General features: G+C 37.6%; 1 protein-coding gene across 1 annotated transcript; it reads right to left on the bottom strand.

Moving 5' to 3' along the window:
• Positions 1–714: 714 nt before the first annotated feature.
• LOC103797286 (autophagy-related protein 2 homolog B-like) lies at positions 715–21,845 on the bottom strand (the record flags this gene model as incomplete). The annotated part of the gene is made up of 16 exons (XM_009069487.1): positions 715–820; positions 1,631–1,904; positions 3,276–3,464; positions 3,624–3,716; positions 4,255–4,405; positions 5,296–5,557; positions 5,712–5,823; positions 6,516–6,670; positions 7,777–7,959; positions 8,977–9,073; positions 12,292–12,471; positions 12,945–13,107; positions 14,682–14,784; positions 16,030–16,182; positions 18,043–18,205; positions 21,696–21,845. Coding segments are annotated over 16 exons (2,534 nt in total), but the record flags the coding sequence as incomplete, so codon positions are not given.
• Positions 21,846–21,853: the final 8 nt, after the last annotated feature.

The following is a 21,853-nucleotide window of genomic DNA, read 5'->3' as shown; positions in this document are numbered from 1 at the left end:
AAGAAAACCATGCTGGGAAAATGCCCAATCAAACAGGCTGTCAGAAAGCCACTGAAACAAAGAAAACCATGCTGGGAAAATGCCCATTAAACAGGCTGTCAGAAAGCCACTGAAATTTGTGGCAAAAAACATACATAGCACGTTCTGTGGCAAATCAAGAATCTTCAATACATAGCACGTTCTGTGGCAAATCAAAAATCTTGGTATATGCTTCAATTGCTAGGTCTTTCTCTTCAGTAAGTCTGAAGTATTGTACTGCTTTGCATGTGATACAAACTGCAATAATTCAGTCACAACATAATTACTCCTACTGTTTTTACAGCTTATGGTAATATTTTGAGGCAAAATTTGATGGGGGGAAGTTGTTTGGTATTCAGTCTTGAATGTAGAAGTAGGAGAAAAGATAAACTGACCAAAAAATGAGAGAAAGGTGAAAGGCCAGATACCTGAAACTAACTTTGACAGAAATTTGCTCAAGCCCATGCAGAAACCACTACACATTAAACCCACATTGCAATTACTATAAATGTAGAAGTTTGGGTTTGGGTTTTTCTTTATAAATTCATGGGCTCTTTTCATTAGTTACATGTTTGCTCTTTGCAAAGTATTTTCAAGCATTTACCACACGTTGCATTCTGCATTACAATTAGAAAAACAACAGTGCTTCATAAAAACGCAAACAACCCACATCAACAAACTCCAAACATGATTTACCGAGGCCAGTCAAAATTGTCTGATGATGATGTTATATCTCCATCTGTGCCACCAGACACTTGAAAAAATTTGATTGGTGCATCTGCATTATCTTCTTCAAACGAACCTGAACATAAAGAGATTATTAAAAAATGAGCACAGGAATGACAACTGCTATCTTCAGGTTGAAGTCCAACAGACTAACTTGTCAATGCTATTTACTAAGCTACTTAACACTGTATTGTCTCCTCCAAAAAATTAATATGGACTTTTAGAAACAAAAATTATTTCACATTGGTTTGTCGTTAGCAGCAGTTAGAAAACCAGAAGCTTCTAATGCACAGATATCTGCATTCACATTTACAGCATCACTGCATTTTGTCACAGCCTGGAAAAGTGCACGGGATGACGCATCAGAGAGAAGGTTCCAAATATAGACCAGTGTCATACATTTACTACTTTGAAAGATATTACAGGCATGACATTATTAAAGTTGTCTCAATGATGGTTATTTAGGACATCAATTACTTCATTTCTAGACTATACTTCAGATTGCTAATTTGCATAGCTATAGTAATCCCTTACAGATCTACAAAAAAACTTACCCTAACACCATGACAGAGGTCCCAGAGATACCCTGAATTGCAACAAACTGCTATAATATTGTTAGAGAAAATAAACAGAGGAAATACTAGCTCAGATTTAAACTCAAGAATGCAAGCACTACACCTACATACATTAGCCTCTCCTCCTATTACCATTATTTTCACTTATATTGGTGTTTAGTACAGAACACTAACAGCAGAGTTATCTACTCCAAAGTTCAGGTGGAAAGACACTCCCCCAGTGCTAATCCATATGAGAAGACCTTTTTGCCAACTACATAGTACCTGGGAAAATAAAAAAGAATTTTGGAATATAATGTTAACATTCTTACCAGTTAGCTCTTTAAAGGTAAGCTCTAATTTAACTTGTTCTGGAGTTGACCCTCCTATAAATTCAGTTTTAAATTCCATATCTGTAAATTCCAGATGAAGAATCTCCTTCTGAAGTGACTTCTTAAACCATGGTCCTCTTTCCTGATCTGACCGGAGGTCAGGGATCGGGAAGCGAACAGAGAGATTTAATGCTGGGGCAGTGACTTGAACTGAGACTCTACAGTTTGCAGGAGTATGGGAATCATCCAGAAAAACTTCAGTAAATGCTTTATGCTGAAAAACAAAGTAAATGGAAAAACAATCTTAAGTAGCAAAAAGAGCATTAAAAGTGACTACGGGGAAAGTTTTAGATAATGTAATATCTAAAAATGAAAAATATTATTTATGCATCACAGAAAACACACATTAAGACCAATTCCTATTACTCTAAGGATATTCTTATATTATTGGTGCTGTTAGATTCTACTTAAAAGTATTTGCAGATGTTAGCAATCTTTCACAAAAACAGCTATTTTAGCATTTTTTTTCCTCTTAAATTAGAGAGTGAGAGTACCGAACAACACTTAGCTGCAGTTAGGAAACACTGTGACTCAGATTAAAACCACTATTGTTGAGAAAGCAGCAGTTCCTATCATGTGCATTTGTCCCTTTCAGGAAGTCATGGCATCCAGCCCCCTGTCACTGACATGTCCTTCAAAACCTCCCCAAGTGTAGCACTTTGCTGACCACCACTGAAAAGAAGTAAACTCCCAGGACATAATCATATTGATAGAAAATAGTTTTGAAGACTAACTTTTCTGTAATCAATCAATGCAGTAATAAAATGACATGAAGATATTTGTTGCTGTGCAGAAAATCAGTTAATTGCATTAACCATTCCTCAAGTATTTCAAGCAAAGTCTTCAAGTTGGTTTTTTTTACTGCTGTTGTGCTAAATACATGAACACTTAAATCCTACTGACAATTTGAACCAAGACAAACAAGCTCCAGCTTTCTTCGGTTGGTGTGAAATCACTAAAAAAACCAAGACAAACAAGCTCCAGCTTTCTCGGTTGGTGTGAAATCACTAGAATGCAATGTATGTGCTCCCCATCCTCTCTGTCACCTACACCAAAAGCAGGTGATGCACAGCAGAGGTAACCTGGGCTGTCTGTGACACCTAAAGATTGCAATATAGAAGTGGAATTGTCAGCAACAGTTTTTATCAGTTGCTGGAGAGTATAATGGGACAGATTAGGGATGAGAAGTGAAGTGGAATTGTCAGCAACAGTTTTTAGCAGCTGCTGGAGAGTACAATGGCACAGATTAGGGATGAGAAGCCAGTGAAGACTCCTCTGTTTTGCCCAGTTCTGCTTGCTTCAAGAAGCTGAGAACTTAGGCAGTTGGTGAAGCACCTACCATTGCCCTGAGGTCTGTTACTAAGCGTGCAATCACTGAACCTAAAATAAGAATCTACATCAGAAGACTCCTGTTGTGTCAGAAGGGTTAAAAAATCTCAACAAAACCCCATGTCCCTAACACTAAAAAATAAACTTCACCCACCACGAATCAATCAGAAATAGCAATCTCAGACTTAGTGCCATCCTGCCTTCCTCCTGCAAAAAAAAAACCCTAGTAAGTTTATTAATTTCACTCTTCACTTACCAGACTTATATGCTTATTGTAAGAAGCATACATGTGAGATGCCATCATCTCCACTGTAGTTAGTTTCTGTGGTTGAAGTAAGGAATTCAATCTGTCTACGATACTAATATCCAGCTCACAAAACACTGGACTTAACTTTATTTGTAACTCTGCTTTCTGTGGAACAGAACTGAGTCTCCCTTGACTACCCTGAAAAGAAAGAGAAAAAGCACTAAAATCTTTAAAAACAACATAGTGAAGCAAATTATAGTAACAAAGAGTTGAGGACTCTCTGTTTTACAAGTTGGCTAGATTTCTGTTCAAACTAACCAAATTAGAAATTGGGTCTTTTTAAATGTCCCACTTTACCTGAGGTCCTCTGTTATCTGAATGCTTATAATGCAGCTGAAGGCATGGCATAGTGTGAGAATCATTTCTTTCTTCAGAATGAAATGTCAGCAGCTTCAGGGAAAAAAAAAACCAAAAGAGTTAAAACCATTAAATAAGGAGGAAAAAGTTGCCATAGGAAATGGCATTTATGATATTTTACCCAGAACAGACAGTAGGTAACCCCACATTCAAGTCAATGAACAGAGCCCAGCCCAGCAGATTAGTCAATCCACTTATCCAGCTACTTTCTTGGATGTCTCTAACCATTAAGAGAGTTGGAAGAATAATCATCACCCAAAAAAACTTTTGCATTGCTCAACTCCATTGGTTAGTTTCTGGAAAACATCTACTCTGATTCCCAAACTGTGTTAAACATATTTAAAAGAAGTAAACTAGCAAAGTTCGGCTACTCAGTGCTGTTCCTGTCATGTACAACTGCAGTTGGGTTCACTGTTTGAATCCAGAATTACAATATAAATTGCAGCTCAAAACCATAACATGTTTTTAAAAATAAAAGAGAAATGTAAATCACAAGCATTATAAAATGTAGCAATCTCAGTTACACAATTAACATTTCTTTCCTATGGAACTCCCTTTATTTTTTACATACCTCTGTATAGTGAGGCTGCTTGGAATGAGAGTCAGTAGAAAAAAGGCATTCCAAAAACTCCAGATCCCCAATGGATAGATCAGTACTGAAACTTCGAGAGGAAGCCCTTTGTCTTTGTTCATAAGACACTTTGATGCCAGTTCCTATAAACCTGAATTATTAAAATAATGAAATTATTAAAACTATGAAAAGTAGCATAAAACAGTAGCAATTATGAAAAGTCAAGATTTAAATATGCAAAAAGGGATCACTACAATCCTCTTAACGATCATTAAAAGCACCATAATTTCTTCAAAAATATGAAAAGGTCTAATTATGACAGCAACAAAGACAACAGAGCTCACTTATGTTACACCTTCAACAATGGTCAGCACAGAGAAATTTGTCAAGAACTCTTTAGACATCTAACCTAAGGTGCAAATCCCATGAAACTGCAAATCTAACACCCTGAGATAGACAACGGAAAAGTCAAATCCCTCAGAAAGTCTACATTACATGCATAAGGTAAGAAAAGCTATATATCCCCTTGAATATTTTACTTCATACACTGTACTGGGATGATAAAAACTTCTGGAAAAAAAGGCTGTTGACTAACTTTAAGATTTTGTTCACACTTATATTTTATCCCTACTGATATATTCTTTTGCACTAAGTAAAACCCTAAGCTACTTCAAGCAGAAATCACTCTACTGGAAGAAAAATGGCTCTGTAAAATACAGCTACTTCTACAGAACTCATTTGCTTAATGATTCCTGACTCTCTAGATTCCTGTGGTAGAAACTGTACCTCGTTTAATTCAGCTATTAAAAAGCTAAGTGATTTTAATGTCTATACTCTTTTCTTCATTTTTCCTTTCCATTTAAAAAATCAACAGTCTTGGACAACAGATGTCAGAATTCAAGACTATTTTAAAATTAACAAAGTAGTCTAAGGCAATTCCAATACTAAGTGACACAGTTCCTATGGACATAAACTCACTTTATTCAAATTTACTTAAAATATATTTTTGTTAATTATATTTATTAATAAGCAAAGTTATACCTAAGGTGATCATGAGAACAAGCTTCTGCAAATACTTCTCGGAAGGACAGAAAATCTTCTGTTGAAAACTTAACTGGCTCAATCTTTTCTATTCGGGTAAAGAAATCCCGAGCCATTGGTGTCAATGGGTTAAGGTTCAGTGAACTTTCAGGTGGGGGTAAAGGGTCAATATGAAGTACAGACACTGAGAAAGTTCCAACTGCCAGTCTAAAAAGCAGCTCAGGTCTGGATTCATCCACAGAAACAGATCTGGATGGAATAGCTGAAATACAAAATTAAGTTCACGTAATTTTTCAGCAATAACACAGTTAAAAAATCATCTTACTTTTGATTTTCATTTCTTTTTACCAAGTTGCTGCACAACAATTCAATTTCAGAATTATCTAGGGAGTGGAATGCAAAACATTTTTACTTACATGTCCTTCTTAAGGAAGTCTGGTGAACCATATTGGCTGCCAGTGAAGAACCTCTTGGAGGCTGCAATTCTTGTTTGTTACGATCAAGAAAATCGCCCCAAGTTGGCTGAAGCTAAAACAAAAATATATGTGACCTGAAACTTTGCAAAAATTTGCTAGACATTAGAACAAATATAAATAATAAGGTAAAGAAACAAAACAACCCAACATGCATAAACAATCAACAGCAAGCCATTTCATGGGGCATTAGGGCTCAACTTGGCCATGTAGATATTCTTGGCTTTGGGGTAGGTTTATCATCTACATCCAGATATTTTTAAAGCTAAAGTTGCACTCTCCCTGAACATATATTCTCCTGTTTCTCTGTAAAAAACACAGATACTCTCCATGGCTTTCACTAAGCAAAACATTAGGTACATAAGAGATTCGGGAAAGATGGTGATATCAACAGCATGGATTTTATGTTGTTTGAGGAATAATGTAATACAGTGGTTTTGTACTTTTTATTGTCATTGCCTGCGTAGTCCATACTAAAAGAAAACCCAGGGGGCCAACATACAGTTATTAAAAAGAAATCATAAATCATCCTATATGAGCTTCAAGGCCCTTGAAGACAAATACATTCCATTTCCTAGCTCAGTAGCCAAACAGATGAGAACTGTTCCCATACAATTTCCAGTGCAGAAAAGGAAGACTATCAGCTCTAAACACTTTTAATTGTTCTAGAATTTTGCAACAGTTATGCAACAGTTTCAGACAAAAGTGTTCATTTCAGAAAGATTTTAAATGCAGATAATACTGTACCACTGTAGTGCTGAGTGGAGACCCTGCTGGTGTAGTTGTGTATGTACTGGTTAAAGACAAGTCTAGATCCATGGTTGGAGGGTCTCCAAGAGGTGGAAGGGAGGAAAGGCTGTGAGACATGTCCATTTCAGCCATTGAGAAGAAAACTTCTTCTTCTAATAGAACCACAGATAGTAAAAAGTTATTTTCCGACTAAAAAAAAACTTTACTTTTAATAGAAATGTGTCTGTAAGTTCAGAAATCTTAATGTTAGACAGAAAAACCAGACAAATACATTGTTTACACAAGTTCCAAACTTTCTTGGCACTGACACTAGTAGTATCTATGGAGAGAGATTTAAATTAAAAAAAAAAACCCAAAGGCAAAAAAACCCTAATGAATACCAAAACAGTTATATGTCTGATTTTCATATTCAAGTTGGCATCATTCTATAAAGTCACACACTCTCCTTTTGACAAATCAAAGTTCATATTTTCACATTAAAAATAATTAGAAAAAATTATTCAAATAGAAATATTAGGTCAACACAATTATTATTCGAGGTGCAATTTCCTCAACTACAAATTTGGAAAGCTATTACACTGCCTGTGTATTTACTGCATTGCACATTTAGCATACAGAATCATACAATCATAGAATTTAAGGGTTGGAATGGACCCTACAGATCATCTAGTCCCAACCCTCCCTGCCATGGGCAGGGACACCTCCTCACTAGATCAGGTCTCATCCAGCCTGGCCTTGAACATCATCAGGGCCAGGGTAGCCACCACGTCCCTGGGCAACCTGTGCCAGTGTCTCACCACTTGCACAGGAAAAAACTTTTGTCTCACATCCAGCCTAGACTTCCCCTCCTTCAGTTTGAACCCATTACTCCTTGTCCTAGCATTGCAGTTCCTAAGAAAGAGTTCCCCTCTGGCTCCTTGTAGGCCCTTCAGATATTGACAAGTTGTTCTGAGGTCTCCACACAACCTTCTCTTCTCCAGGCTGAACAGTCCCAACTTCCTCAGCCTGTCCTCATAGATTACTGATTACTGAATAGATTACAGATCACTGAACAGCTTTAATGAAATCCTGAATCAAGTCTAACCTGATACCCAAACTCCTTGTTAATTTTTTATTCAACTTTACAATTCACGGCACACGATTATTTTATGTCACAGTTATTTTAATACATAAATTGGTAAGATTAAAGGATGAGCAATCAATTTATACAATGTTGACAGCAGGTTCTTTGCTATGGTGCATCATTTTAGATACTTGCCACGACTAGAAGGCGTTCGGGCACTCTCTGTCTCATAGAAGCTTTGTTCAGATGAGGCTCCTGCAGATAAAGACTCTTTCCTTAAGTAACGTTTCAACTCCATCTGAATCCGATACTCATCCTCCTGCTGCATTGGGCGGTTCTTCCTATCTTTAGTTGACAGTTCTATCCTGCTTAGACTCTCTGAATTCAGGCCAAAAAAAAAAAAAGGACAGAAAGCCCAGGGTAATTTCCTTAACAGTATACCTAAGAATAATCACAAATTAATCTGATCATATGTACACATACACACACACACACACATTTGTTGTATATCAGACACATATACAAGTGTACTTTGTTAGTTTGAAGATTTTACTTGTCCAGAACTCTCTCCCTAGCACTCATTAACTTCAAGTCTGAAGAAAATATTTTAAGGTCATATATACAAGTGTTTACATATAATACTATCATATATTTCTCTTCTCACTCAGCTTGAGGGACTCAAGCCACAATCTCTGAAAGATTTTACTATTAAGAACTGATTAAAATTTCAGGTTTGAAGATGACACATAAGGGAAGCTACACACAATGCTTTTCCAGCTGTCCAAAACCAACGACCAAGTCCAGCACAACAACTACACAGTTATCAGAACAATACTATGCATATACTTAGAATATGACAGATCTTTTCAAAAATATTAACCATCTACCCTTGTAAGTGTTGTTATGCTAGGTACATGGGGTGAACAAACCAAAACACCCTCATCCTTCTACTGCAGTAGCTGAAACACTGCTGTTAATGCTTCACAAATATGGACAAACTCAATTACTGTCTGTTCTGTTCTCTGTGCCTGTTACTAAAGCACAGGACAGACAAGACAAGCTACTCTCATGAAACAGAAGCTACAAGAGCCAGAATTGGTTTGGTCTTCTGATTTTCTCCACTTAAAATTCCCTCATCTCCTGTCCTATTATATAGCCACTTGTCAAGTCTTATTAGCTATTTTTTTCATCACTAACATGTACAACTTGCAACTGAAGTTAATAAATTGGTCACAACTCAGAGCAACTACAAAACATTTTGCTAATAACAGATAAAAATTCATAATAATCTACCACCACAAAATCTTTTTTCCATTGAGGAAAATTGTTCATCTTGCAAAGTTTATTTTTTGTTCATTGTAACACGTATTTAACTTCTACAAACTGTTGACTTGCCTGGTCCAGCAATAGCTGCTACCATGTCCAATAGAAGATGCACCTGCCTTGGTGACAGAAATAGGTGTACAGAGTCTATTTGTCCATCTATATCCAACTAAAAAAGAAAAAGAAAATACTTTCAAGAACACACAAAGATTTTTTCTTTACAAGACTTGAATCAACTACTTTGATAGTAGACTTTGAAGCTGTAAATAATAGTCATTCCAGCAGTATCTTCATCTTCTACAAAACACCTAGAAACTTAATGCTGCATTGCTTCCAACCTGTAGCTTGGCAGGGTAAATGCTGATGTGCCACTATTAGGTTAAAATAAATATGCAATCAGAGAATAGAAAAAAAAAAATCAAGATTCAATCTGCCGGGCTTTTTCTTTAAAAATTCCATAAGTAATCAACAATATAAAGTTAATATTACATACTAATAAAATACTGAAGTCAGCACCTTCAGAAATAGACTTTAAACTGTAAAGGTTCTCTTCAAGATTTCTCTTTAGTATACAGATGACGAAATTCACAGACTTTCTTCAAGAAGAGTGGGATGTTTATAGATGTTTGAGATAGCATACAACAAAGCAAGCCACTTAGCTTTGAGAGCAGATCAAACAAAGTATCTTAAGGACTTGCATAGATTTATTTTTCAGTTCAGGAATGCTGCACTCCCAGGTGTTGGCCAATTCATGATTACTACTCATCACACTGGGTGTAGGAGGTGAGGTGTTGGCAGCAAGGTATGCTGCAGGGCCACAAGGTCAGGGTCTGCCCCATGCTGGGCAGTGCTGGTTCCAGCCAGCCCTGTAATGGACCCACCTCAGGACACAGCTGACTCTTTGAAGAGATATTTAAGGAAGGGCAAAATGCTGCAAGGGCAGTGAGAAAAAACACAGCAAGAGAAACAACCCTGCAAACACCAAGGTCAGGGAAGAAAGAGGGGAAGCAGAGGTTCCAGCTGCCTGAGCCTCTGGAAAAAAAAAAAAAAAAAAACACACCAGAGCAGAAATCCACACTGCAGCTTATGGAAGACACCACTCTGCAGCAGTCAGATGTGTCCTGTGGGTAGCCCACAGAGGAGCAGGCTCCTGGAGGTGCTCAGCCCACACAGCAGCAGATTCTCCTGTCAGGAACCACAGCTCATGGGGAATGCATGTGGGAGCAGGTTCATCCTGCTGGACTGCAGCCCAGAGGACCCACACTGAAGCAGTTTGCTAAGGACTGCAACACGAGGGACCCACACTACAGTTGGGGAAAAGCATGAGGAGGAAGGAGCAGCAGAGAGGAACTGTTAGAAAACGACATTCAACTCCCCATCACCCCTGCACTGCTCAAGGTGATGAGGAGGTAGAGGAGTTGGGAATGACAAAGTAAAAACAAACCTGGAAAGAAAAACAGGTGAAGGAAAGATGACTTAGTTTGCTTCTCTGCATTTGACTCCATTCTGCTTGACAGTAAAGTCAATTAATTTTCCCCAAGCTGAGTATGTTGTGCCTGTGACAGTAACTAAGTCCCTCCCAGTCTTTATTTCAGTCTATGAGCTTTTCCACCACATTCTCTCTGCCTGTCCTGTTGAGGAGTCAATGAGAACAGCTGAATGGGTGTAAGACAGCCAGCCAAGGTCAACCCACCACACTCACAGGGAAAACAAACAAACAAACAGGCATGCAACAGAGTGCATTTGTATGAAAATTTGTAAGAAAATGACATGAAGTTATACACTGTATTTTGTAGTTTATATGCCTGAAAGGTCTATCATAACGTAAGTCAGTTTCCAGAGGAAAAAAAATATACACTGTATTTTGTAGTTTATATGCTTGAAAGGTCTATCATAACATAAGTCAGTTTCCAGAGGAAAAAAACCAGTTTAAGCAAGACTAAGCAATATACTGTACCTATGTTCTTTCCAATCTGCATGAACTCTGACAAATCAAAAACCAGGTCCTCCTTTAAGTTTGTCATGTAATATTACATCCATTCACTAGTTCAGATGTCGCTGTTATTTAACCTAAGTGTTTTACCTGTACTCGAGCACGACTTGCAGAGACCACTGCTCTGCATTCTATTACACTGAACATCTCCTATAGATCAAAAATTATTCTCAACTCTGCCCCTGACATTCTTCTTCCAGTTATGCTAAAATACACTTTATAAAAGTGGCATCTGAAAATCAGTAAATGTAAAGATGTTAACTGCATTAACTGTTCATAATTCTGAAATAGCCACCATTTCTCTAGTTCACACCAAACGAGATCTTATTTCACTTTTCAAGGACTCTTCTTAACTGAATAAACAAGGAAAGTTAAAGATTGACTAGAAATTGCTGGACATAAAAAACCCCAACCTTTTCTACTGCAGTAGAAACTTTAAGTTTTCTGTAAAACATAGTACACTATGCATGTCAGGTCAATAGCCAGTTTTAAATTTGGAGACAAAGGGAATATATTTACATAACTTTACTTATATACTCACAATTTTTAGAAAAAATAGGGCTTTATTTTCAACTGCTTTGCTTCCTGCATCTTCATGCAAAAGTCAAATAAAATATTAATTTCACTAGCAGCATTTAAATATATATGCAAAAGTCAAATAAAATATTAATTTTACTAGCAGCATTTAAATATATTATTTGACTTGCTATAGATTTTAATATAAAAACTCAAAAGTAGAGACATTCATCTTAGTTTTATAATGCTGCAGCCTAATTCATCATTTACAGTTTACTTGCAGTTGTTGATGTATATTATACACTAATTCATCATTTACAGTTTACTTGCAATTGTTGCTGTATATTATACCCTTTTAAAACCAAAGTGTTTTTAATCAACCACTTAAACATTCCACACATATGCAGGCAAATCAGTCATCGTGCTCCAAGTAAAAAAGGATAAATGAATAGCAGCAAGAACTTCATGAAAAAAAAATAACTTTCTCAGGAATCACTCCAATACATAAATTCATAGAATCGAACCAAAGAATCATTAAGGTTGGAAAAGACTCCCAAGATTGAGCCCAACCTTCAACTGACCACCACCATGCCCCTTAAACTACAGTGCAAAGTGCCACATGCACTTCTTTTTTGAACACTTCAAACCAGTCTCTCTCTAACATGCAGGAATTCTCCTTGAACAGATTTCACTGTGCCACTGCTCTGCCTGGCCACTGTAAAGATGTCTTATTACACCTACATACTGTTTTTGAATGCACAGAATTTACATGACAATGAAGGGGATTCTGTCACCATTTTGTGCAGGCAGGAGAAAAAAAAAAATCAGATTCTACAGAACTATTCATTCAGTTAAAGACCAGGAAAGCAATGACTAACCTTAGCTCCAGGAAGCACTTCATTTTGCTTTAATGTTAGGCTCAACTCCATTCTACCAATTAGCTTACAGATCTGTACAGGGTCAGAAGGAGTAATTTCTGGCAAGTTTCTTGTTAACTGTGGATGTGGCTCATAAATGATTTTTGGATTCCAGCTGGGTGAAAGCTTTGGTTCGGTCGCCTTAAAATGTTACAGAGAAAAGAATAAGAATGGATCCCATTTCTTAAGAAAAACACCCCAAACAACAAAACACAAGCATTTCATATAAGCTTCTAACACATAAAATCATTTTAAACAACTATAAACTTGACAAAGGCATTAAAAACATTTATTAACAACCGAGGGGAAAAAAAACCAACCAAGGCATGCAAAACGTGGCCTTTGCAAAAAAGAGGAGCAAGTTTCAACAGAACAGTGAATTGTACGGTACTTCTTAAAGTTGCAACCAGATTCCAGTACACACATCCTAAATTTTACTCAGTTCTAAAGTCTCTGCTTCCTTCCCCCTCCTCAAAATCAACAGGAAATTATTATAAAACTGAAACAGATATTCAAATTCACCTCCTATATCCTTTAGAATTATATCTAATATATTAGTGTAACAACATATTCTTTTATCAATTTACACCCTTATACAATGCCTTCAGTTTTACCAGCTGTGTAGCTGAACACACTGGGGAGGACTTTGCTGATGCAGGAAACTCATCCCAGAAGAAAGAGACACCTGAGAGCTGCAGTAACTTGTGAGCAAAAGCTGTGGGCTGATGTACATTAATTCCAGAGCACTCATCTGCAGTTTCATCACAGTACATAGTTCTGGGAGACAAAAGGAAGGAAACAAACAAGGTGGGTGCATGAAATTGTTACTTCTGTTGGACTCTTTAAGTCTGCACATGATCTCTCTCTTCATCCTATTTACAGTGCTATTCACTGTTGTGAAAGGAAAACCCACCACTCTCTGGGAATGCTAGGAATATTTAATTTTCTATGGGACACCACATGAAAACTGAGACATTCTTCCAGTATGAGCATATCCCAGTGTATTATCCTAGTCATAAAATCATGGAATCAATTAGGTTGGAAAAGACCTCCAAGACCAAGTCCAACCCTACTGTCATTACTAGCCCATGGCACTAAGTGCCACATCTACTTCTCATCTTGAAAACCCCCCAGGGATGGTGAATCCACCACCTCCCTGGGCAACACATTCCAATGTCTGATTACTTTCTCTTTAAAAAAAATCTCTTCCTAATATCCAACCTAAACCTCCCCTGGCAGAGCTTGAGTCTGTGCTCTCTTGTCCTGTCCAACCACAAAGTGAAGGAGTCTGCCCAACACTTCCATACTGATCTTTCCATTAGAACAAACACTATTCTTGCTTTAGAATCTGAATTTTTAAACAATCTGCCATCTAATACTTGCCTATTTTCTGACAGTACTACTTGAAAGTAACATTCCGTCAAAATGAGAGTGGAAAATTGAGAGAATAGGCTCCAACTCTCTAAAACTTCTGACGTTAAACTTGTGTTATAGTAATAAGAGACAGCATAAACAGTTAACTCTTGTAAGATGCAAGTCTCCACAGAATGGAATTTACAGTGCAAAAATACACCTACTTTTCCATAAATAAAATGTAACAAACTCCAAACCAACTTTGTTTCACTCTAGTTGAACTACAGAAAAGAAGGTTAGTTCTGGAAAAATTGGCTTCCATAAGAAAACTTTTTACAGTTTTACTGGACTCTCACCTGAACTGAAAATAACCTGAAGCTTACAAATGTTTAAACCCAAATATTTATCATTAGCAATTCTCAGTAAGCATTTGTTTTCTTTGGTACTGCTCTCAATATTTCACAAGAAAATACGATCACACTCTCCCATAGGTTGAAAAAAATCTACTTTAAGAATGTGTACAATATTCAAGTTCAAAGTACTTCCAGAATCCACATAGGCTCTTTTGAAAGCTCACATAGGACCTAAAGTCCTCCCTTTTGTTGTTTCTTTCAGGACTGTACTTTTCTTCCTGAAAAGATTTAAAGTGTCTTCTCAAAAGGGTCAGTCCCTTTCACAAACTGAAGAGATGGCCTGACTTGCCAACAATATCCATGGACTGTTGAACATCTGAGAAATGGTGCTCATTTAACTGTGGAAGTTGATGAAAATTTGTGTTGGAAAAAAAACTCAGAACTCTTCTAATTTGAATGTTAAATACCTTTAGGGTAAACATGTTAAGTGGAAACTGAGTGGAGAAAACACTCACTGGCATTATAAAAGAGGCACTCGAGAGCTAGTGTCTGTACACTGCATATGTGTGCATGGGTAAAATGTATCTTACAGAAATGTGCCTTGGGAAACAAAAATCCACATATTTAGAAAACAGAAATCTTTACCTTTCAATTCTGATTTCAAGTGCAGATCCACTTTTAGAGTTTTCTGGCACATGTTCTATTCGCAAAACAGTATCTAAAAAGGTAACTTTCACTCTTCTTAGAACTTGGAAGAGAAAATAAAAAATACAATGTAAGCAATTTAGTCACCTTACTGAACAATTCCTTTTGTAACCAATATTAAATGGCCTGTCATAAAATCAGCAAGGTTGGAGGAGACCTCTAAGATGATCAACTCCAACCACTAACCTGTCACTGCTGGAACCCCTAAACCATCCCCTCCAGCATCAGAGCCAGACACCTCTTAAACACTTCCAGGGATGGTGACTCCACCACCTCCCTGGGCAACCTGTTCCAGTGCCTGAACATCCTAAGAGGAAAAAGATTTTCCTAACATCTGACCCTTCCCTGTCCCAGCTCATGACCATTCCCTCTAGCCCTCTCACTGCAGCCATGGCAGGAGAGACCATCCTCCACTCTCATTTTGTTTAAGTTCTCAATATTCACTTAAGTGAAAACAATCAATTAATAATGCAAGAAGACATCAAGAGACAATGTAAACTCCTATTAAATGTCCAATATGTACATACATAGCATACACCTGGTCTTCAATGCTCAGCTGTTTGATCAAGTGACAACTCAAGCCAAGTTGTCCTGTAGCTCAGTGAGGATGATCCTCAAAAAGTATCTGCTGCATTGAGCACCATGTCTGAACTCCTAAACATTGCTCCAGCATCACCTACTTGGCGATAATTCCATTTCCAGACCGAACTGGGAACATTTCCCTTAGACATTTCTGCACAATGTGATCATAAGCCCTTTGTTTTTTGTTGATTTTTTAAGTGGAAGAAACTGTTTCTGAAGTACTTATATCAACATGGTGTGATTATGGAAATACATATATCACAACGGGTCAGCTTTGCATAAAAACAGCTGAAAAAAAACATTAGCTCTTTCTCCCTCCCTCAACAGCATCACTACAAACAATCTAAGTTCATGTGATGAATTAAACTGGCATCTCCAAAACTAAGGCACCTCACCAATCACTCAGGCACAGATTTAGCTGGATATATTCTGGTGAAAACAAACACCAACCTGCCCTGAAACAGGGTTCATTCTGTTCACTGAGGCAAGTATACAAATATTTCAGTAAGTAAATGGGATTTTTTTCCCTGCTGCAAAAGCAAGATCATGTGCTCTGCCTTCCTCTTTTAGTTTTACAGGTAATGCTAATAAGTGAAAATTTGTCAGATATGTTATGGCAATTGAGATACCATTTTGCAAAACTGACACACAACATAAACCAACTTAATCCCATGTGTTAATTCAGGTCTCAGTAATTAATTCATACCTGTTTCAATAGTTTCTGCAAATTTCTCAAGTCCTTCAAAAGGCTGGGACCCTTCTCCTTGTTCATCTGTCAGTTTTTGGCTAAGACACTCTTTTGCAAGCTGCATACTACTGGTCATAAAACTTGACCAGTACATAGGCTCAGAGCCAGATGCTGTGGAGTAAAAGAAGTCTTACTAAATTTGACTGTGAACATTATGAAACTATAAAGACAAAACTAAATAATACATTTGGAACATCCAGAAAAAGGTTTCAACAGCTTTGTAAGAAGTCATACTTAAAAATAAATCTCATTACAATCTCTTTATAGGTTTATTACTTTAAAATTACTTTAATCTATTTAGGTTGCATTGGTAAGATTTTGGCATTTGAAAACTCAACATAAGTAATATGGAATCAGGTAACCAACAGTGCAAACAAATATTTAGCACTGATTAGGGAATAATTTCTGGAGTTCTTTTGGTATGCTTTTGCAGGCATAGTCAGCAAAATGAAATAATTCCCATTTTAACAATTATTTTAAGGTTTCTTATTCTGTTGGAAACATATCCCAGATGGAGAAAGACTAAACAAGGTTTAAGATGTTATCTTAACATATCAGAACATGTTTTAAATGCCTAACATAGACCTCACATAGTAAGTAGACCATAATAAAATCCAAGAGCACAAGAGGTATTGAGCTGAGCAAGTTTTTTATCACCCAGATTAACTTAATTGACAGTGCATTCCTGTCAGCTAATGCCAAGCCTACTGTAAGCAAAGACTATAAAACTAGATTAGAAAAGTTAATCAAATTCAACTGTAACTATTTAGCATAGGCAGACAAAAACCAAACTAGCACGAATGCAAACATGGTAAACAGGCAAAACATTTCAGTTTAGCATTCAGGAAACATCCATGTGGCTACAGATGTGTGATAAAACCAGCACCATGGGGCTTTTTCTACACTGTTTACTCTAATATAAAGCACTGTGCATCAAAGAGAACTAAATGGATGTAAGTGGAAAAATAAAGCTTCCTCCTAATACTATCGTTCTTTCAAAGCAATAATCTTACATCAGAAAGAAAGACAGCTTAAAGCATAGCTCCAGTTCAACAAATCAGAACGAAATGCAGAGTGTATATAAGCAATTAACTTATTTAAGGTGACTGGCAAAAGATGAAAAGTAAGTTTTATGGATTTTTTTCTCTTCTTTATGATACATTTAAAGGATTAGTTTTTCTCATCTTCTTTACAATACAGAAAGGCAAACAAACTGAAGTCCCTGAGACAGTCAAACAACGATTTTCACACATTCAAAATGCACTGAGTGTTTCACACATGCTATAACAACACATCTTAAACTTAGGGAGTTTTGATGACCAGTAAAAATTTATCACCAGGACACTCTAAACTACATCAGTTAGATTCATCTGGATACAGCCATGCTAGAAGACTCAGACAATCCTCCCAGCATTATAATCAAAGAAAGGTAGTAAGTATTCAGAGTACATAAAAGACTTTTTTTTTTTGACCGTGACAGCAATTAAATTGCATTGGTTGTTCTCCAAATACATCAGAAGATGCATTTTTCCCCCAAAAGTAGCTGAAGAAAGCCACAATCTCACTGTGACCCTCCTCACAGTCTTACACTATGGTGTTACCCTACTGCCACCTAACAGCCAGCTACTAATGCTGACTAACAGCACTTGCCAAACACCCAAAACCACTAGCTAACCAAAACTCCTTTCCACAAAGTATTACTTTCATTTTACAGGTCTGAAACAGTTTGGAAGAAGCGATACAACAGTAGGAACACTGTAAACATTTTAAGTTATTTAACAGAGCAACAACCGAGTTGACAACCAACAGACAAACACCCGACAGTTCCTTTTTTAATTACATTCTCTAGCATTAATGTATGTAAATTAAACGGCATTTTAAATAAGGCTAAATTGACTAGGGCAAGAGTAGCCTTTTGACTCTGAAAAACTGCAAAGAATCTCCTTTTCTAAATTGAAAAAATAAGCCTACCAAGCCTCGGTCTTGGCCTGAAGACCATTTCTAATCCTTTTACTTCCAATGCACAGTTATCCTGTAGCAACGACCCCCACGGAACAGATAAAGAAATTGATTGGATAAATCCATCTGTGACTTCCAGAGGTGCATCTGCAGACTCCAGGATCTCATTAAGACACTAGAAGAGAATAAAAATAATAATAGCAATGTTTTAAAAATCACATACATAACTGCGTGTTTAACAAATAAAACACTTTGAGGCTACTAGAAAATGAAGCAGAAAGACAAAAAATGGCCACTTTCAAGTATCTGAGCTCCACTGCAATTTGTTTCACGTTAATCACCCAGCTTTAAGCATAACACACATAGCTCTGTGGTAGCTGTATCATCTTTATTTTTGCACTGCACAAAAACATCTGCTAACTTACTATTATAAACACTGCAGGACTAACAGGAGATAATCCATTCTCTCCTTGGCAGTACTTGGAAGTAAACTAAAAACAGGCTGACAGTGAAAGTACCAAGTTTCTGCAACAGGAGTATTTCACAGCATGCAATTTCAGTGTTCATTTTCCATTGCTCTGTGAAACTAGAATCACCTCTGTCTGTGTAACATACTGGCCATTTTAAAATCATATCTTTACAGTGACACTATAAATAACGCTACAGTCAAGTTGCCCTTGGCATCATACCAGTTCTGAAGTAGTACATTAGCATTTTTAAGCCTCCCACAATCCCCAGAAGACTCCTTTGCTGCACTATACAGACTTCATTACATCCACAGAGGCGAAACATATTCTTCACATGTGTATTAACCCCCCCCATGAATCCCTGTTTGTGTCCTGATTCAAAAATATAGTTAGAACTGAAGGGATTGAACAAGAACTACCTAAGCTGCTTTAATAAAACAAAAACCAATCTAAATCATATACCAAATTCAGTAAGTGCAACTTTCCAATATAAACAAGACCCTACTACAGGCTGTGGTTGTGATAACAGGACAATCTTCAACTGGCCAGAAAAAGTGTGGGCTTGACCTTCCTGTGTGGAACAAAGCTGCTGATTTTACCTGAGCAAATGCATACATTCCACATCAAAAGTTCGGAAAAAAATAAGGATTTAAAAGTTGGCTTCCACTTTAACAGTATTTAAAAATGCTGATCCAATTACATGGAATAATTTAAAAATGAACAAAGTAAGTTTTCAGGAAATTCCATTTTTCACCCTCGTATCTCCAGGTGCAAGTTTCTCATCATGTGAACCTGTTGCTCTGCTTGTGCACTTAGCAACTTTGCGTCAAGAATTTTGCTTGCTTTGCATGTACAGCATGTTCAGTTTTTTCAGTTTCTGTTCCAAAGTCCACTCAAACAGCAGCAAAAGACACCAACTTCAAAAAAAACAGAACCTGAACATTCCTATCAGGAAACTAAGGATAAAATAATCAACTAAGATTCAGTAACATTAGAAGTTGATTTTGAACTCAAATACAAAAGTTCAAATATATCTGAACTTAAATATAAGAATTACATATGTGGGAATGGCCTAAGATAAGGCAAAAATGGTTATTTGAGATGAAAATGGTATTATAAAATACCACAGGTTCCTTTAAACTACTCAAACCTTTACAAAGTAATTTGCTATAACAGGAAATTAGCTGATTACAATATTCTGCATAAACCTGACTCAGATGTCTTTTTGCTACCAATGTACATGGTGATATATGTATTTCAATAAATTATTGTTTTAAAATTGAAATTTACAATCTAAAAGAAAAAAGAATGAAGCATTCTTGAGCTAAACTGTTTCATACACAAGCTAGTTTTTCCTAGAAAGCAACAACTGGAACATTCCAAGTGAAAAGTTAAAACTGAGGCACAGCCTTCACATCAGGACTCGTTTCCACATTATTGACCAAAAGTCTCCAGCCAGAAATCACAGCAACACTAGTAGTGAAAGTACTATTTGATGTACATTAAAATTCAACCATAAACATCATGGATTACATATTGATTTTTCTAAACAGCCAAGGTCCCAAGAGGCAAAGGCATTAGACTAACAGCCCCAGGTATTCCTACATAGCTCTACAATCTATAAAACACAATATAGTGTTGGCTAAAATATCCACAGTGCTGAGATGAACAGAAGTATCCACGAAAATGGATGTAAAAGTGCAGTCATCCTGGTGATTCACGGAGAGCAAGGTTACAGTGACGAGGAGGGGGAAAGAGCTGTACTACTTCCGTGACATCTGGTTTTGCAATCTGTCATACATGAGAGAGTCACGTGCAGAGAACCTCAAACGTGTCATTGTCTACAAGTGGAACAGCTAAATGCTGATCCACAAATGGGGAAGATCACCTAAGCGATATTGTATACTGGTTTAATCACTGTGTGTAAGCAACAAACTGTTCATTTCGCACCGGTCCATTGCTGCTGCTGTCGCAAAGTGTTTACCTTTCAAATGAAACCACTTCGCCGGGCAGAGAGACCCACTAGAGGGCACAGCAATGCAATTAAAGCCACACGGCCTTACTGTATGCCTGACACAGAAAACAAGCTGCAGACACAGCCAAAAAAAGAGACAAGAAAACAAACAACAATAAAAGCCAACACTAAAACACTGGTGACATTGAGCATTTCTGCAAACATTTGTCTCCTACCACTTTCAAACGTGTTTTCACACAAACAACTGGAAGAGTGTTATATGAAAACATCATATATTCATGAGCATTTAAAAATGGACCCAGCACGGGCTAATACCAGCACGTAGCCTAGTAAAAATGTGTTTTGGAAGTACTTAGTAAAGCAAAGTACCTGGTTCATCAGCAGTGCTGCCCTGGGAGTCAATGACTGACTCACTGCAGTGCTTAAGGCTCCTCATGACACTCGATTGGCAGGTAGGATTCAGTAACTTTGGTAATTAAACCGTGAAACTTTACAAAATATTACAAACACAGTAACTCAAAGGCGAGTGTCTATGGTAGGCAAGGAGTTTGCATACCTGTGTGTGTACAGACACATACATACACAAAAACAGACATGCCAGGACTAAGAAACAAACCCCGCGTTTGGTCCAAAGCATGACAGGACACCTGCTAAGCAAACCAGCTAGAACTGTTTTCCATGTGTAAACAAGAACTGTCAGCACTGAAAGACTAAGGATCAATTTTTACAGATCTACACAGACTAAGCCCAGCATGACACTATCACTAGGGACCAAGGTGTCCCGAGGACGAGGACAAAGCACAGATACCACGGGGATTACTTCACGTTTTTATCCTCTCCAGCAGTCAGCAAACACGCTCCTCAGTGACAGTCCTACAAGTCTGGGCTACGTTAGTTCCCTGAGATACCAGCTGCTATTGCCTTCTCTTAGTTTCTGTTTCCTTTCCTACGATTAAAAACTACCCAACCAAAATGTGGCTAGGAAAAAAATATATATCGGGAGTAAATTTCCAGGTTTGTATCTATCTGTTCCAGATAGAAATCTATTTGTTCGAGACCAGTGAGAGAAGAGCCCCCCGGATGAAACGCTAATTTCGGCTGTCAGTTTTTCCATAAAGGGCGCCCGCGAAAAGCAGAGCGGGGGGCAGCCGTGGGCAGGGACTCAGCTGGTCCCACAGACGCAGCAGCAGCAGCCGAAAGGGGGAAGCGCCAGCATCTCTTACCCACTTATCCAGAGGAACCTGCGTCAAGGAGCCGGTGCCCTGGTACAGGTCCAGGCTGAGCTGCTCCAGGCTGAGCTTCTCCTGCAAGAAGTGGCCTAGGTACCTCTGCAGCAGGTACCTGCAGGCTCTTTTCTTGATGGACTCCGAGAAAGGCCACG

This window comes from Acanthisitta chloris, unplaced genomic scaffold (assembly GCF_000695815.1).
Source record: "Acanthisitta chloris isolate BGI_N310 unplaced genomic scaffold, ASM69581v1 scaffold3252, whole genome shotgun sequence".
Classification (NCBI taxonomy): Eukaryota; Metazoa; Chordata; class Aves; order Passeriformes; family Acanthisittidae; genus Acanthisitta; species Acanthisitta chloris.
Note: the sequence above shows the minus strand (reverse complement) of the source record. Positions and strands in the feature narration are given on the sequence as shown.